Consider the following 19,578-nt stretch of genomic DNA (forward strand, 5'->3'; position numbering starts at 1 on the left):
ACCTTTAAACCACCCCCACCCCCTTAGCACAGGGGGTAGGGGTGGGGACTTTTGATATGTTTACCTCCTCACTACCCTAAACAGAACTGCGGGGTCAAAAATTATTGTCTTCCTAACTTTTCCCTCTATAACCTTTCCTTGTCTGGACTACTACTAGACCAAAAGTTTAAATCATCTTGATTTCAACTACAGCAATTTATCTAATGTTTAATAATTAATAAGGCGCTTTGCACTGTCTTTTTAGGATCTTATGGTTAATATGTTTATACAATTTACTGTTTCATTTTTATATGATAGATGACTCATGTTTATTTGTAATATGATCGACCACGTACAGTTGCCACACTCAGGAGGGTCATTCTTTGTTTTTCAAACTGTTATGTATTTAATATCTTTGTTAATTTTTGTTGAATTGAAAAATAAATGTATTTCTTTCTTTCTATTATTATAAGGAAGGGATGGGACATTGTGTATATAAAAGATTGTAGGTGTATACCTTACCTTTGCATGTTATACCAAAGCCTTCACATATATACCATAACCATTTCATATACTTTGTGAAATACAAATAATTATAATTACATACCAGTATATAATGTAATAATACATTAAAATTTTCTACGTGTTTTTCCCAAGACAGATTCATAGCAGAAGAAAATAAAAACTAATAGCATGCAACCTCCTTAAATATAATTAATTTAAGGTGTGGTAGGATTCTCAAAGGAAGAAATTTTAATTCAAGAGGTGAAGCGCTTTATTGAACAGAAAATATTCATTTATACTTTGAAAACAACTTCTTATAAATTCACATCAAGTAGAAATTCGAATTACTATAGTAGGAAAGAAGAACAAAAGATCACCTCCATAAATTGACCAAATTCAAAGATCAAAATTTCAAATTTATTGGAATATATCACATAATTAACATAAAAAGTCAAGTTGAAGGTTGCTCCACATAATTTTTTTATGTAATATTTCAATTTTGTAGAGTAAGAATAACTGAGGCCTGAGCAAAAAGATCCCCACATATAATAATTGTTGATGAATGGAGATTTTGAAGTACACATTAAATACTATCCTCCTATATATTGACATATTTTGGACTTTTCGTGTTAGTTGTGAGGAATAAACATTTTTAATCAAATCACAGAATGTTCTTATTTGAAGAATTAACACAAATGTTCCGCTCAATAATGATAAAATTGTTCAAAATAATATTACAAAAGTGTTAATCAATCTTGATCAAATTATTTCAAGTATTCCATATTATTGTCCACAACATACCATTTCATTGAACTTGAGATTTCCTTGAACCATTTTCCTATAAATGCAGTCTTTCCTTCACTCCAGAGAAGTCTACTTTTTCGATAATAGTTCTATGAGAACAGCAGCTCTTGGAACATTTATATGTTCAAACATTTTTCATAGAATTATTTCATTTTTGAAACTTCTTGTAAGCTCTTTGTAGGGAAGAACAATAGAGTTGAGCAATACAATCTCATCTGGCACTGTAACACTGCAGCCTGTAAATCAGTGTAAATAATGAATGAAAAAGTTTTAAAATATTCATGATATATTTTTATTGAAATGTGGAATATTGTTGTCCTTCATCACATGAAAACCCTACTATATTAGAGAAATAAGATTCAAGGATTAATTCATTTAAAATTATTACTCTAGTTAATTACCAAGGAAGAGGTATTTTGTAAAAGTTAGGATGATTACCTAGAATTTGATATTTTACGTGGTCAAAATTGTTGAACAATACCGTAGTGGTTTACATTTTTACTGTATTTCATTAGATGTAATGTGCCAAACGTCTGGAAAAATATGCATGTAAGTAAGAATAAATGAAATAAATGAATTGGCCTATTCATGTATGTGAGAATAAATTGAAAAATTGTCTAATATCAATTAAAGTCTACTCCAGGATAAATAAAGGTACTCATAAACCTAATTGAAAGAAAGATTGAAAAATATTTCATTCTCCATTATCTTGAGAACATAATTTATCAGTAGCTAGATTTTAAAGCAAACTGATTTCCAAAAAACTCACAATATAATATCGGCTGATTCAAAAAAGACTTTTCAACTTTGAAAATGCATATAAATCTTATTAAACAAGGTACACGGCTGGTCCAGGTGTTGTCTCAAAGGAAAACACTCCAAGTTTTTTTTACCTTGAACTAAAGATGTTCTATGTAACTTCCGTTGGTTATCCTGCAGACATCCCATCGATACTCGATTTCTTCCCTGACTCACACTAGCATTTCAGAAGTAACTTGCTCAACAGCAGCGCAAATCCTTCCTCTAAGTTCAGGTAGAGTGGCTGGCAAATGAGTTACGTACACCATATCTTTTATGAAACCCCACAAGAAAAAAATCCAGCGGTGTTAGGTCTGGGGAACGAGGGGACATGCAATTGGCGCATTACGGCCAAACCACTGATTGGAAAGCGGTCGTCAAGAAAGAAAAGAAAGAAAGCGGCCGGAAAGAAAATCCCGGACGTCAGTCAGATAGTGTGGTGGTGCGCCATCTTTCATAAAGAAAACATTTCGTTCTCGGTCATCCTCATCGATCTCTGGTATCAAAAACTTTTGCAACATATCAAGGTACACTATCCCGTTGATGGTTCTCTCTTGGAAAAAAGGTGCCGTACACTTTCCTCTTACTTAACGCACAAAAAACGTTAACTTTAGGGCTGCCCCATATCCTATAGTTATGTGTGTTAACTTTGCAACTTGAATGAAAAGTTGACTCGTCAGAAAAGATTATGTTGTCCAAGAAGTGTTCATCATCATGCACTCGATTCAACATATCCACACAGAAGTTTCTACGGGCAATGTTATCAGTGTCTTTAATTGCTTGTAAAAGCGAATAATCGGTATGGTTTCAAATGCAAACGTTTTCTCAACACTCGCCAAACTGTCGATTGTGGGACTTGAAGCTCTCGAGATGCACGCCGGGTCGATTTCGTAGGGCTCTTGACAAAACTTTGTCTCACTTGCTTAACGACTTCGTCAGATGTGTTTGGACGACCTGAGGATTTTGTATGTTTTACTGAACACCCTGTTTCTACAAAACATTTATGCCACTCATAAATTGTAGGCCTACTAGGAGGATCTTTAGTGTACTTTAGTGTTCGAAAATTACGCTGAACTGTTGTCGCAGACTTCGAAACTTCAAACCAAAACACACAGCTAGCACCCTCGGGTCCAGTGAAGGCAGCCATCTTTGACGTAACTGCTGCTAGCGCTTGTGCGGCGCGACCAGGCACTAGCGGACTACGCGAGTCAAAACTTGGAGTGTCTTCCTTTGAGACAACACCAAAACCAGCTATGTACCTTGTTTAATGAGATTTATATGAATTTTGAAAGTTGTAAAGTCCTTTTTGAATCAGCCGGTATATAAGTTTGATAGGTCCCATAATCACATACGGATCTGAAGTATGGACAATTAGAAAGAGAGAAAGGAAGAAAGAAAAGAAAGAAAGGGAAAAGAAAGAAAGAAAGACTGTACGTTGCATTATGGGACCTGCTAGGAATGGTGATGATTGGCGGAGACGGAAGAACAATGAGATTGTTGAATGCTTGGGGAATGAGTTGGCATTGTAAGATTCATAGTCTGGAGCATGTCGAAAGAATGGAGAGCACGCGGCTGTCAAAAGTTATTTACAAAGAGAGGTTATTTTCAAGAAGAAAAAGAGGGTATCATTCATAAGTGCGATATCTCAATAGTGCGAGTATTTCAACTTTTCGTTATTTGTGTTTATTATTTAAAATAAAATTATCAACAAATTTCAAATAATATTATCATATTGCCTTCTAAAAGACAATACCTAACCTCCATAACCTTTCCTTTTACCTTTAAAACCTAATTGAACAGTACCTTTTAGGTTATGTTCATGAACTATACGAATTGAAATCTCGCAGTACTTGGGCACTCCCGAAAACTATTCTATAGATTGAAAGCACATTGGAGTAATTGCAATTACATGGTCTACTTTTATAGGTTTTTTCCTTTTTGTTAATATTTTTTAGTGTTTATTACAGTTCTAATTTCAGTTTTGTGTACTGAACATTTATTCAGGTTTGTGATTAAAATTTTTTGTTCAAGGGAGTTCTACTCATGAATTTTCAAAATTCTTTGAATTAGACCTACCAAAATCTGAAGACCGAGGTTTATTTTTCACAGAGCTACAAGCATTTATCTTGTTATCCTAAAAGGTAGACTTGTAAGCTAGAAAAGTTATAATCAACTTGGAATAGTAAACTACAACTGAATCACTCTGTATAAATAATAAATACTCTTTGTATCACTCATGCATTTAATACGAATTACAAAAAGCGTGTAAAGCAAATACTATATGTAAATATTTCCCTTGGATCGTGTATTCTGAAAATAGCTTTTCAATTCTACAAAGTATATAAATGAAATCTTTATTAAGTTACTTTTTAGAGAAAACGTATTGAATGTATGTTTGGACTTTATTATAAATTCAGCAAATCTTATGCAGTATCACTTTTACAATAGTTTTGTAGAACCCCAACGAGTTTCAAGGTACTGGGAACCTTCATCAGCATACGGAGATGCCTGCGTGAAGTGTTAATGTAACTAAGTGAGTGTAGAGGCACAGAAGGCATGATTTCTAAATTTATGACAGAAAATGAATGTTTTTGGCAGAAACAGAGAAAATGTACTACTTAAAAAGTCTACTTCGAAGTAGTGAAAGAAAATGTGTACAAAATTATTTTACAGATAATCAAGTCCAGCTTGAATATTCTTTTCAAAATTAGATATCGTATTTATATTCGTCAATCATCAACTTGAGAAAATATTCATACTTGAAAATATTCATACTTTTTAATAATTTAGGATATATTCTTCTCTTGTTTCCTATATTATATTAAGGGCAGTGAAGAGATTTATATTGAGGATGAAGAAGACCTGAACAGCTCTATAACAGTCCATTACAAAATAGACATCTTCATACTCAAACTGTGAGATCTGAGTTGACCTCTTGAGCTACAATAAAAACGATTTTAGAAAAAATAAAGTTTTGGGACTAGAAAAAGTAAGCTTCCAAATTCTGAATCTGAGATAACGACTTAGTTTCTGCTCAATTTTCTTCCGTAGTGCATAAAAATTGAAGAATAGGAACAGTCTGTTCCAGTCGACTAACAAAATTTACTTGATAAAAAAATTTAATCAATAAGTCTCAAAAGAGCAGCAGAAATATTTTGATCGTCTGTGTTACAAATGCTATCTGCCTAGCTAGTTTTCCAATGTCAGAGCCAATGGTACTCTTCTTCTGCCCAACAGAGCAGAATTTATGCGAAAACAGAACTCAAATAAATAGTGTTTTAAATAGATTCAAAATATAGTGAATAAATTGAATTGAAATGTCAAGTATCCTATTGTGATAAGGCTTTAGAATAGATTATAGTTTGCAACATAGCTAAACGTTTTTTGGGTGCAAATTTCAAACAGAGATTCTATATTTGGATTGTTTTTATGTGATAAATTACAATTTGAAGCAATTTTGGACATTGGTAATGGTGAAGATAATTTTGAAAATGTTTTTTTTTCTGGGAAAATTGAAAATTGAGTTTCAACCTTCTTTAACCTCAAAATTGTTCCAGCAATCAGTTTTTTACTTAAATATGTGTAACGCTAGTTCGCCTCCATGGTGCTCATTGGGTAGCGCTAAATGGACTAGCATATAATGGCGTCAGACAAACTTATGTTCTCCTGACCAAAAACTACACAACATCTTGAAGAAATTGAAAAATATAGTGTATATGTAGACATTTGAGACTCATGTGCTTTAAATGTCTTGTGTATCTGCCATACGCTAAATAAATAAATAGTTAAGATGCAACTCACCAACGATCGTGATTGACGGGTTGAGTCTACCCAATTTGTTGAACAGAGGAGAGTTGTCCATTTTGGCGAAAGGCTTGTTGGGATTGGGATCATTGGGCGTGCCCTCGACCCTGGACCAGGCACCAATCTGCGATCTGCGTCCAATGATGCTATGAAGCACAAGACTATGGTCACCAATGACTGCAGCCTCCAACACAATAGACTCTTTGATGCGGGCCCCTGGACCAATCACGGCATTTGCTGCGATGCTAACATTCGGGCCCAACTGAAATACAGCATTCAAATTCAATCTTTATTCGTCATTGTACACAGTGTAACATGAAAAATGTCAAGACTTTTAAAGAAACAAAGAAAATTACTGAAGAATATCAAACAATATTGATGGTCCTTTATAAATTCAAACAATAGAGCCTGAAATTGCCAAATAAAAATAACAATTACTGTCTTCTTGAAAGAGAACAGAATTTTCTCAATAAATGTTAAAACCTAGTGGAGCGGCGAAGGTAGAATAAACCGGGAAATGAAGTTGAAGCATCCTACCCGTGTCGTTCCAATGTTCCACCGCGTATGAAAACGAAAAATACTATCAGAGCTCGATGCAGAGCTTCTATCTACCTTCGCCGCTCCACTGTGTTTTGACGCGTTCTTCTACATGCATTATTTTGAACCCTCTCAGTTCTCAGTTAGCTAGGCCCGTCCAATATGTTTAAAACATAAGAAAAGGCTTTCTTATATTAAAAACATCTTCATTAGGTATGTTTCCTTCTGCATAAGAGGATATTTTGGAGAGAACATTTTTAACTAAGCTGTTGCGATGCATATACTGTTCTCTTTGTTCCTTAAGAACATGATACTGATTGTTCATTTTAATTAAATTCAAGTACTTGACAACAAGGAAAAACAACCATGAGTAAAAGCATGAAACAAACCTGATAGTCCATAATAGTCAACATAGTCATAATAATCCTGATAGTAATATACTGAAGTCAGATTCATTGTTTTACATTTTTCGCATAAGTTCTATGAAGATTCATATGGTTTTTCAATGATGAATAATTTTTTTTCGAATCCTCAAGAGATTCATGTTCGGTTACGAACGATATCAAATATGTGGTGGCCATGATCAAATAGATAGCACTCGAAATTTAACAATCTGTTGAGAAGCATAACCGCCACAAAAGCTCATGCATGATATTCAACTTCTCACGCTCAATATGTGGTGAATAGATGCACATACGACTTATAATATATGTATCAAATGATATACATTATATGTATCACATATATTATAGCATCTTTCATAATTTATCGCAAAGTGTGTGTTACGGTATGCACTGTCTTTGAAGCTAGAGGAAGTGAAAATCTGTTTCCAACTTGACGTGGTAAGGAAGAAACTTAATTACCATTTATTATTTTATTGTTATTTATGCTCTTTTCATACTTATCGATATTGAAAAACAGATATCAGCTGTTATCAATGATTACTCAATTACTTCAATGATTACTTCAATTTGTAAACACTGTCATATAATGTAATGTGAGAATAAATTGATTAAAAGTAATAATTATTTTCTATCATTATCATGTATCATTATTAATTACTTAAATCATTATTAATTCAACTGACCACAGCGGTAGAATGCACGTCAGCAGTTGGATGTATATAAACATCCGGCAGAGTGGTTGCTTGAGTGTCAGTCTTCAAGAGTTCGGGGTTGAGGGACTTGTACAGCTGTAGATAATGCCTGTTGGCATAGATGGCAGCACCTGCGGTTTTCAGCTGCGACCACCATTTTGTCGTATGCATGACGAAGGCGCGTCCCGTTGCCGCCAGCGGGCCGAGAACCTCTTGCTCTAGTCGTATACGGCCTGACTCTTCGGCGCTCCCGTTCATCACTTCCTCACAACTGTCCCAAATAATAATGTTTTATTACTCGTCATACATTGTGTAAACACAATCCAACAGTTGTCATGCCACAATACACACCAGATAGTCATACAGTCGAAAAATTGATTCTATAGTTTGTTCATCGAAACAAAACAAAGTTTTACTTTTTGTGTAGTTGAGAAGTTGATATTGTGGTAATTATTCATATTGAATGAAAAAGACTGAGAAATTGTCAAAAAACCTTGTCAAAAAAGTTATGGTTTTTGACAATTTCTCAGTCTTTTTCATTCAAAACAAAGTTTGGGACAGCAAAGAAACATTGATAATGAGACAACAATAACATAAAGTTTACTCTTGTAAGCTTATAGAAGTGATCAGCTGTTAATTTGTAGACTGATTAATGGTAACTGACAATGCATTCATTCACACTGAATCACGTACTTTAATTATTCATATTATTCGACTGTACAGTCGAATGTCGAAAACCGGACAGTTAGTGCTAGTCGCTTTTAACGCAGGTGTGTGTGCTCTTGAGGATCAGCTGTCACAGAATACTGTCCGTCTATCAGTCGAAAATATTCGGTGAAACGTTCCGGGCTTCAAGGTCTGTGATTGGTCCAAGTTTATTTTTTACCAGTAGTGGCAATATTCATAGTAGGCTTATCTCATTTATCACTTTGATAGATTTCAGCTACTATGTGAGTAAAAATACAGCAAAAGTGAGATCACTTTGTCCAGAGAATTATTTGGCTCAGAATCATGTTGGTGAGAAGTATGAGACGTTCAACTACCTACTAACCTACCTATAGTTCATTTGACGAGAAGATTAAGTAAAAGCATTGAGAAATCAAAGTCTCTAGAGGTCTATCTGTCTATGGTAAAAGAATACGATTATGTGTGTGTTTTATGGTAACAGTAAAAGATTATCTGTGTACAGACAGATCTCTAGAGAGTATGATTTCTCAATGCTTTTACTTTATTTTCTCGTCAAATGAACTAGGTACTGAAACTCAAGGTTTACACCATACACAGAATAAGTTGTATTTTCTTTTGTATTTAATCTATGATTTCTCAAGTAGAAAATTCAATAATACTGTATTCGCTAATTGCAATAAATTTTCTGGAGTGCTGTTTTCTTGATAACTATCCATATCAATATTCATTTGTTAATAAGTTGAAATAATTGTGTATCCCTCTTGTCAGGAACGCGCCAACCAAGTTCCCAAACAGCTAAGCTCCCCGTCAGCTGAGCTCCTTTAAAAGCCACTTTCGAGGGCATTGGTTGACGGCATCAACTGAGCTCCTGAGAGAGGAGCTTGTCTGACGGGGAGCTTGGTTGTCGTCTATGGTCCCGACAACCAGTCCCCTCTTAACCAGTAAGGGATTGGTTGTCGGGTAGACTCGTTGACGTCAGCGTGCAAGATACAATTTTCAAATGCTTACGTTTGAGTACCGGAGTTTTCGCGAGTAAACTGACATATATTTCATGCAGATCAGAGTAGACAGTAAACAGACAGATAAACAGTAGATCAGAGTTTATCTTTATGATAATATGGGTTGTTTTTCCAACCTCAGCTGTTCAGATATTGTAAGTGAATACACTCGTACTTCGTGGACAGAAGTTCATTGAATTATGTTCAGCTTTCAACGTATTTAGTGGCATCAGTATATACTGGTAACATATATTGATACAATTCGTCCAGGGCGGAGGGATCGCATGGCCATTAGGCCGCTCCTGTACGTACTTGAATAATATATTATATAAAGACATACAGGAAACACTTGCGAGATGTACAAACACTCATTCTGAAAATGCTTGACAATTCAATAATATAAACATTTCCAAGTTGGTTGGATTCTGAAGAGAAATAGTTTATTTGATTTAATGTTTGTAGTGATAGAAGTGTACAACATTAACAAGCTTTTCTTCTAATACTCGAATTCATAGAATGTGTGAGACAGTGTCTGTGATTATACCTTCTTCCCCGCCCGCTTCAAGCTGGTTTCAATGCCCAATAGGGGATCGGCTGTCGGGAAGCGAGTTTGTCGTTGCCGTGCGAGGAGCTTGGTTGTCGGATACGATCACGACAACCAGACTCCTCATATCCAGCAGGGGATCAGCTGGCGGGGAGCTTGGTTGTCGTGAGCGTGTAAGAAGTTGTCGTTGTCGCCGACAACCAAGCTTCTTCGTTCCAGTAGGGGATTAGCTGTCAGGGAGACTAGTTGACGGCAATGGTTTATTTTGCCAGGGGGTTGGCTGACGCCTGTGATAAAAATTGCGAGGAGCTTAGTTGTCGGGGAGACAGGTAGCGGCGACCCCTCTTGTAATTTAGAAGGAGCATACATGAGTAACATATATTCAGGGGTAAAACACCGATTCACAACAAGTTGATAGGTACATTTTAAATTGCAGCCTCCAAGTAACTGTAGGGCATCTGGTGTTAGATTAAGCAGACCGCATTCACAGTCTGAAGTCTCCGCCAGGCCTCACCTATGCATGGCCCACGTAAATACTAACTACTACCAATCGCCTACTATAGTTGATGCAAATATGAACACTTTTAATATTTACACTTTCGGGTAACTGTAGAAAAAAATGTATATATTAAATACGGAGATCAAAATCACTTCTTGACTCACTTGTAATATTCTTGGTTTTTCCGGTTGAAGATTTCAGCCATTATTTGAAAAATTTCCAGGGAGAAAACGTAGACACCGCAATTAACCAGGGTCGAAACGAATGTGGATGGCTTCTCGACATAGTGTGTTATTTCATGTGTCTCTTTATCCATTACAATGCAACCTGAAAATCAAATGGGATTATACAAATTAAACTATCATAATAACAAATCCAAAACACTTCACTTATATGGGCTACTTTGTACAAATTAATAAAAACTTGTAGTGCCCTTCATTATTAAAAACTTTAAAATATTTCAACAAAAAATATAAAAATATTAAACATTGTTTATTGTAATATTATAAAGTTTTTAATAATAAAGGGTACTACAAGTTTTTATATTGTTTTTATTTATTTCAACAAATCCAAATATAATTTATTCCAGAAAATGCATTTATACAATAATGACTACAATCACAATACTTGTAATAGAGTAATGAATGGAATACCCCTACAAAGACTATACATCTGTGTTTAGAGGTGAGTTCTGGTCAGCCTGCCGAGGCCTGAATGAGCCTAAACGAAATAAGCAATAGAGATTTTTCAAATGCTACAAACTATACTCTTAAATAAAAATAAAGCAACTTTTGGTAGTATTTCAAACTAGTGTACATTATACTTATGTATCTATAATAGTAGAATTAAAGAATGTATAAATAAATAATAGATGCAACTCAGTAGAAAAATCCAACATTCAAGTTAGGGAACATGTTAATAATAGAGACCTGCGGATAGCCCAGTGACTTCTCATTGAATAAAAAAGAGATGAAAGAAGCAGTATAAACAAGAAGCAGGAGAAAAAAAGGGAAACAAAAACACCTGTTATTAGTGTCGATATACTGACCGTAGGAGGTCTTCTGACTTCAACTCAACAACCAACTCTGCAAGCCTTTATGATATCCATTATCTCAGCAGGCACAATGGGAGATTCCTGTGCACCATTTTGGCAAGATAGACTCTTAGTTCTGAGCTCCACTAAATGAACCACCTGAGGCGTCACATAGCAACAACTAAAACTATAGCTTGTGAGATAGGTATAAATAATTTAACCGCCACCAGGGGGTAGAATTAAGAGTACTCTAAAATACTAATGGGCAAGTCATGGGACTTTATTAACAACAAACTTTTGCGTTCTATTAAACTTCTAAATTTTATTGAATTGATTAATCTAATTTAAATTTGAACAACAAATAATCTATATCGTTTCATTGCACATTCTATAAAACTGCCTGTAAGATTTTGCTTACTGTTCGTCTGGAATTCTAACTGTTTACAATGGTAGCGTGATCTTTATTCATTTTACTACTACAATGAATAATTGGGGACTCGATCAATTTGGGTTTCTAAAACATGAGCTGGACAATATAATGGCACTCGCTATCTTTGGAACTATAATAATAATAATAATAATAATAATTTCAATTTATTTCATTTAAAGTTACATAGTATCATATACATACAGTGTTTTGTTGCTCCTCTAGCTTAGAGCTAATTGAGGAGTATTCAAATTTCATACTACATCATAATAGTTATACATTCTATAAATACTACAAATGAAAATTTTTGTAAAGTGTTCAATAAACTAAATTGAAAGTCTATTATAGTTTCTATCTGGGATTTGATATTAAAGTTCTAATTTCTACCACTTGAATCACAATATTAGTCACTCTATGTAGAATATTAGAAATAAATAAGTCTCAAAGATTAATACTCAACGTGTGTAATCTCTATTAAAACATCTTCCCCCTTTCTTCTTAAGTTCAATCTGCATATCGCAGTTGATCTGCGTGGCATCTTCTCATCGTTTCCTCAACATTCACTAGGTATGAGTATGGTCCATTTACTTTAACGATTTTTCCTTTTTTGTAGCCTTTCCCTGATCTGTCTAGTACCCATACGCCATCGCCCTCTCCGAACACCTTTGCGTTGACTCTCGGCTTGCTGTTCCCTTGTCTAACTAACTCTTCGTCTACTCTGTCGTTAACATCTGGTAGTTATAGATCTATTTTGCAGCGTAACTCGCGACCGAACATCATAAAAGCAGGTGTTTTTCCCGTTGCTCTCTTTGGGGATGTTCTATGAGCGAATAAAAATTAATTTAGTTTTTCTTGTAAGGTGCCAGTACTTCCTTTTGAAATTCCCATACGTTCTTTGAACGTTCGTACACAACGCTCCGCCAATCCATTGCTTTTTGGGTGATATGGGGTGATACGTGCATGTTTTATGTTCAGTTCTTTGCAGAAATTTTGGAATTCATACGAAGTCAGTTGAGGACCTTGTCACTTACAATTATTCTTGGGTAGCCAAATTTAGAAAATAGATCTTGTAATATATTGATCGTGGATTTTGTTGTGGTTGTTGACATGGGTATTACTTCGAGCCATTTCGATCTAGCATCTACAACGACTAACCACATTTTCCCTAAAAATGGTCCTGCGAAATCTATGTGGATTCTAGACCACACTTCTGTTGGAAGAGTCCATGAGAAAAGTGGCATCTCAACATCTCTGTTTCTGTTTTCTTGACATGCGGTGCAGTGTTTTACATGTTCCTCTAAATCTTTGTCCAGTCCAGGCCACCATACTTGGAATCGTGTTTTTCCTTTCATTGCTACAATTCCTGGATGACCTTCATGAAGAATTTGTAGTACTTTTGTTCTTAATCTTGTGGGTATGACTAAACGACCCGACCAGAGGAGTATGCCATTTTCAAATGATAGTTCTTCTCGTTTATTGTAATATGGTAGTAGTTCTTTGTTTACATTTGTATCTGTTGTCCAACCACTTCGGAGATAGTTTGTAACTTTTGCAAGTGTTGTGTCATGTTTTGTTGTTTCTTGTAAGCTCTTTGTTGATAATGGTATATCTTGAAATCGAAGGTGGAAAAGATGTGCTCTATTGTTTTCCCCTAACTTTTCGTTTTTTGACTTCAATACATTTTCCAAAGGAAACCTTGATAGCATATCCGCCGTTGCATTATCTGCACCTCTGTGATAATTTATTGAGTAGTCGTATTAGCTCAAAATTAAAGCCCATCTAGCAATACGGTTGGAAACAACTTTTGGAATAGAGTCATTTTCACCGAAAACGTTCACTAAAGCTTTATGATCAGTACGAATCTCAAAATGTCTGCCATAGAGGAACTGTTCAAAACGTGTTACTCCGAAAATTAAACCTAATACTTCTTTTTCAATCACACTGTACCGTTTTTCAGCTTTGTCAAGTCGTCTTGATGCGAACAAAATTGGCCTTTCAGTACCATCAGTATATCTGTGAAAAAGAGCTGCACCTAATCCGACTTCACTTGCGTCTGTGGCAAGAATTAGAGAAAGTGATTCATCATAATGAGCTAAAGTATCTGATGTTGTTAATAAATGTCTCAATTTTGTAGCGATTTGTTCATGTTTTTTATCCCAGTGCCAATTTGCTCCTTTTTGAAGTAATTTGTGTAACGGAACGCACAGTGATTGTAAATGTGGAACAAATTTACTGTAGTAGTTGATTGATCCCAAGAAGGATCTTAGTTCTTTGACATTTTTCGGTGATGGCATATCTTCTACGGCTTTGATGTGTTCAGTTGTGGGGTGTATACCTGTTTGATCTATTCTGTGTCCCAAATAGTTTACTGATTCCTCAAACCATTTACATTTTGTGGTTTGTACTCGAAGTCCATTGTTTTCAAAACGTTTTAACACTTCCCTGACTCTGTTAATGTGTTCTTCTCTTGTGGGAGCTGTTATTATTACATCGTCTAAAAGACATGCAACGCCTTCCAAGCCAGCCAAGATTTGATCCATTTTACACTGAAAAGCTGCTGTTGCTATTTTTATCCCAAAAGGAAGGCGTGAATATCTGAAAAATCCTTTATGAGTAGAAATAGTGAGATACTTTTGTACAGAAGTATCAACTTCCATTTGTAGATATGCATCCTTCAAATCAATAATTGTGAATTCTTTCCCTCCTGTAAGTTTTGAAGTGATTTCTTCAAACCTAGGTAGGGGATAGTTGTCTGGACTTATAAACTTGTTTATGGTGGTTTTAAAATCAGCACATATCCGGACTGCTCCTGTAGGTTTCACCACAATAACTATTGGTGAGGACCATGTGATAGGTTCTTCACTTGTGTTTACAGGTGATAGTACATTACTGTCTACTAAACGTTGTAGTTCCATTTCTACTGCTTTTCTTAAGGAAAACGGAACTGGACGTGGTTTTGCAACTATTGGTATGGCATTTTTTGACATGTGGAAAAGTACCTTGCAGTTCTTTATTGTTCCCAGATTTGGATTGAAAACATCAGAAAAATCTGTGATTATTTTATTTACCAAAACTGAGTTCTTTTTTTGTGGAGAGCTTATCGTTTTTTTTACTGAGCATATTTCAGCACCGGGAGGTAAGGGTAGATTGAATTTGAGGACCCAATTAAGTCCAAACAAAGGTATGTCATCTTTCTTTATAACAATTACTGGTAATTTCCTGGAGTCACCAAAAGCATTGACATTTATATGTGTTTCTCCAAGTGTTTCAATGTCAATCCCTGTGTATGCCGTGAGGTTTCTTGTTGGTTTTAAAATGGGACTTCCAATTTTTTTCCATAATTTCTCGTTAATAACGCTGTAAGCGGCACCTGGATCATACAGCATTTTCACTGTGTTGTTGAGTTTAACGTTCACCATTACTTTACAGCCTTTTTCCAGAGTTCTTATATGTTCAATATCGGAAAGTGACAGGTTGTCATCTTCTATTGATAAATTTTCGCGGACCTGATTTATCTGTTTGTCTTTTACAATTGTAGCGTTCCCTACTTTTAGACATGCTCTAGCAAAATGGTTCTTACCTCCGCAAGCTTTACAAAATTTGTTATTTGCAGTGCACATGACACCATCAGAATGTCGCCGGTTTCCACAACGGAGACAATGTGTATTTTTGTTCAATTTTAGAGTCAATTTCTTTTCATATTTTTCGTTGTACTTTTGAGGGTTAGATTCCATTGCCTGATGTTTATCAGAAATTTTTACTCTATTCAAATTTGTAGAACTGTTTTTAATTTCTTGCTGTTGAAGGTTAACGGTTTCTAGCAATTTTGCTGATTCTACTATTTTTGTAAAAGTTGTTTGTGTTGATGCATGCATTCTCAATAACTAAAGTTGCCAACTATCGTTGTTGATGCCTAATATGAACTGATCTCTTAAACGTTCATCCAGGTTATCACCAAAATTACAATTTCCTGCGAGAAACCTTAAAATCTAGTTCAAATTGAGTTATGGTCTCACCTTCATTCCGGAATCGTCGAGAAAAACAAACTCTCTGGGATAGAGGTGCTTGTGGTTTCGTGTAGTATTTGTTTAAGACTTCTATCGCATCATTAAATCCAATGTTGTTTATGGGGGTCGGATGCATAGAATCGAAAACTATCTTGAATGGTTGCGGTCCCAGATTCTCAAGTAGTAAGTCTCGTTTTTTTTCTTCGTTTTTGATGTTTCCATTTCGTAGGAAAATCTTGAACCTTTCGTGCCAATATATCCAATCTTCGGTTGTTCCGTCGAATGGTTGACATTTGCTGTGATTTTTATTTACCGACTGCGCCATGTAGAATATTAGAAATAAATAAGTCTCAAAGATTAATACTCAACGTGTGTAATCTCTATTAAAACATGTAGGATAGAGTGAATTCCAATCAACAAACTATTAAATATTATAACTGATTTATGTCATCTGTTTTGCATAACATCTGGTTTCTGGTATACTACACTCTATATTCTACTAAATTGGTGATCAACCTTGCAGACATTATTGTCTCTTGCATTTAGGTGGCTGTGAACAGCTGACTAGCTGAACCAACATGCACATCAACAATATTACAACACACACACAGTCATAGAATACAAAAACATAACCTATCCTCCAAAAAAACATTTTATTATACTACAAACTGTAATATACACTCTCTTAATCATTTTCAACTGCTTCTAAAGCACTTTTTTGTTTACAATATTAAAATTATTCTTATTTATTTATTCATCCATAGTTTTTTCTTTTCCATTTCCCATTGTACAGTGCAGTTTATTCAATCAATCAATCAATCAATAATCCTTTATTGTCATAAAACACAAAGTGTTGTAACAAACGTCAATATACAATAAAATTAAAAACAGTCAAAATATTTTTAAAATAATAATAATATAGTCAAAGTAGTAATTTTGTAAAAAAAAAATACAACTAAATTGGTAAATAGCAATTAACAACAGCAATTGATAAATAGCAGGTATTAAAACGGGATCCAACACAAGTCACAACAAAGCTGTTACAGTTAAACAGATGAACACTGAAGCTATTCAAAAAATTCTCCAACAGAATAAAGACATCTTTCTGTAAGTAAGCCTTTTATGTGTGACTTGAATAGTGAGGTACTCAACAGTCTTACTTCAGGGGCAAGCTCATTGAATAGCTTAATGGACATGTTTCTCCAATTCCTATGGGTACTCGCATATTGGTGAGAATCAATTCTGAGATTCAGCCTTCCTCTGGTATGATAATTATGTATGTCACCATTTTGACTATATTCATTAAGGTTTTTTTTCATGTACATCAGACAAGTAAAAACATATAAAGATGGGAGAGTCAAGACGCCTAGTTTACGAAAGAGCGGCCTACATGTTGCTAGGGGTGGTGCCTGACAAATTATTCGAATGGCCTTCTTCTGGAGTCTGAAAAGTTTAATAGATGCCGAACAATTTCCCCAGAGCTGAATCCCATAGGCTAAATGGCTATGGATGAGAGCATAAAAGACACTCATTAAAACTTCATGATTAACTATGTGAGTTAATCTACGTAGGACAAACAAACCCTTACTTAGTTTACCAGCTGTATAATCAATGTGCTTTTTCCAATTTAAATTCGAGTCAAGCATGATACCCAGGAATTTGAGGGAATCTGTGCCAGTAAACCTAGGGTTGAAGCTAAACTGTAGGTCACAGGTTTTCAGGAGGTTGAGACACAAATTGTTTGAAGCACACCAATCCATTATATTTGATGTGCTCAATTCAACAACTGTGTCAACATTTTGTTTTCTCGTCCCATTCACCAATAAGCCCAGGTCATCGGCAAAAAGATAGGGTTGTGTTTGATCACAGCAGTTCCTTATCACACCTGACAAATCATTTATGTAAATGATAAACAACAGTGGACCAAGTATTGAACCCTGGGGGACACCAAATCTAACCAGCTTACCACTTAAGAATTTGCCCTTTCTATAGACAAATAAAATTGCATTCTGCGACCCAAGTATGAACCAATTAGATCCACAGCTAACTTGTCAAGGCCATAAAAAGAAAGCTTTTCAGATAGAATATTATGCTTCACTGACTCAAAAGCTTTAGAAAAGTCAAATGCTCTGAGGTTCACAAGTCTCTTGTGCTCTAAGCTACTGATGACTCCCTCAATAAGATTCAAGACATTATCAGAAGTACTAAGATTTTTCCGAAAACCGTACTGATCTCGAGAAAGTAGACTGTTGTTTTCAAAGTAATTGACAAGCTGTTTATGAAGGAGCATTTCAAACAATTTTGATATTATTTCTATGATACAGATGGGTCTGTAGTTTTCAATGTTGGCCTTATTACCCTTCTTGAACACGGGTATCATTTTGACTCTCTTTAGTTTATCAGGAAAAATACCTGACGCTAGGCATATATTGAACAGATGGGTTAGGACTTCTGAGATATATGGAGCTGCTATTTTTAATATTGAGGAGTTGAGTCCATTGATATCTAAGCAATTGCTGGGGTTCATTTTATGAATTGTGTCAAAAACCTCCTCAACAGTGAATTCCTGAAAACTAAACTTCGTTTCTGGTTCAGGCGTTAATGATACATAGTGACTGAAGTCAAAACTACTCTTAGGGATATCTTTGCTTTGTAAAATTATTTTTTCCAAGAAAAACTTGTTTATTTCATCTACAGACAACTTGCAAGCATCGTCCAGAGATGAATTATTTGAACCAAGGTGCTTCTTTACTACTACCCAGGCTGATTTATTCTTGTTTTTACTCTCATTAATGAATTTACTATTGTAATTGAGTTTAGCCAGTTTGATTTTAGACCTGTAAGTCTTTCTAAGATTGTTATACTCTAACTTGACCGCTGTTGAGCCGAGAATGCTATATACATGAAACAGTTGTTCACATTTCGCTTTCAAGTCCCTCAATTCATGTGTGTACCACTTACTCCTAGCACCCCTTAATGTACTTTTGAGGACTAGTGGATAAGCCGAGTTGACAGCCCACAAGAAAAGTTCATAGAACATGTCAACTTTCTCATCTAGGTCAATCAGTTTGTAAACAGCTATCCAGTTGATTGATTTCATACATGCTAAAAATATACTAGTCCTACTTGAGCTAATTTGTCTTAAAAAAATTGGACTATTGCGTGTCTTACTGACAAAGGATTTATTATCAATTTTTATTTTCAGGGTTAAAGCTAAGTGATCGGAAAATGCCGTATATAGAATTGCACTTTCCCATCGAGTATAATGGATATCTGTGACGATATTGTCTATGCAGGAACCTCCGGCTTCTAATCTGGCGGGTCTTGTCATCTGTCTTGTAGTGATGGTTAGATTGAAACTGGCCAACAAATTACAAAGATCATCTCTGAAGCTACTCTCCAAGTTAAAGTCTACATTGAAGTCTCCACCTAATACAATACAACAGTCGAAGGCCGATAAATAAGTCAATATTCTATCCAAGGTGTCCAGGAATTCACAAAAAGTACTTAATAAAGCACTACATGGCCTGTAAATGGCAACAGCTATCAAGTTCAATGAAGGCAACTTAATCGCACAAGCCTCGCAAACCATTTCAACAGATAATTCTTTCACTCTGTGCATTTCCTTGAACTCTATTAAATCGTTTAAGAATAAAGCTGAACCACCATGAATTCTATTAGATCTACTGAAATAAGAACCTAATTTGAAATTATTTATATTTACATAATTCAAATCGTTATTTCTCAACCAGTGCTCCGTTATCATCATTATATGGATTTTATTATCATCTACAATAGTTTCAATATAATCAATTTTATTCCGCAACCCCTGAACATTCCACGACAGGAAACTCAACTCAG

General features: G+C 35.1%; 1 protein-coding gene across 1 annotated transcript in view; it reads right to left on the bottom strand.

Annotated features, from left to right (window-relative positions):
- Window positions 1–736: 736 nt before the first annotated feature.
- LOC111060212 (mannose-1-phosphate guanyltransferase alpha-A) overlaps window positions 737–19,578 on the bottom strand; it is a 38,715-nt gene continuing 19,873 nt past the window's right edge. The window contains exons 4-7 of the mRNA XM_039441601.1: window positions 10,415–10,577; window positions 7,514–7,793; window positions 5,887–6,151; window positions 737–1,523 (exon numbers count right to left, since the gene is read on the bottom strand). Of these exons, the coding sequence (XP_039297535.1) occupies window positions 1,423–1,523; window positions 5,887–6,151; window positions 7,514–7,793; window positions 10,415–10,577 (809 nt within the window). The 3' untranslated portion in view covers window positions 737–1,422. The remainder of the gene's footprint in view (window positions 1,524–5,886; window positions 6,152–7,513; window positions 7,794–10,414; window positions 10,578–19,578) is intronic.

Source organism: Nilaparvata lugens, chromosome X (assembly GCF_014356525.2).
Source record: "Nilaparvata lugens isolate BPH chromosome X, ASM1435652v1, whole genome shotgun sequence".
NCBI classification, from domain to species: domain Eukaryota; kingdom Metazoa; phylum Arthropoda; class Insecta; order Hemiptera; family Delphacidae; genus Nilaparvata; species Nilaparvata lugens.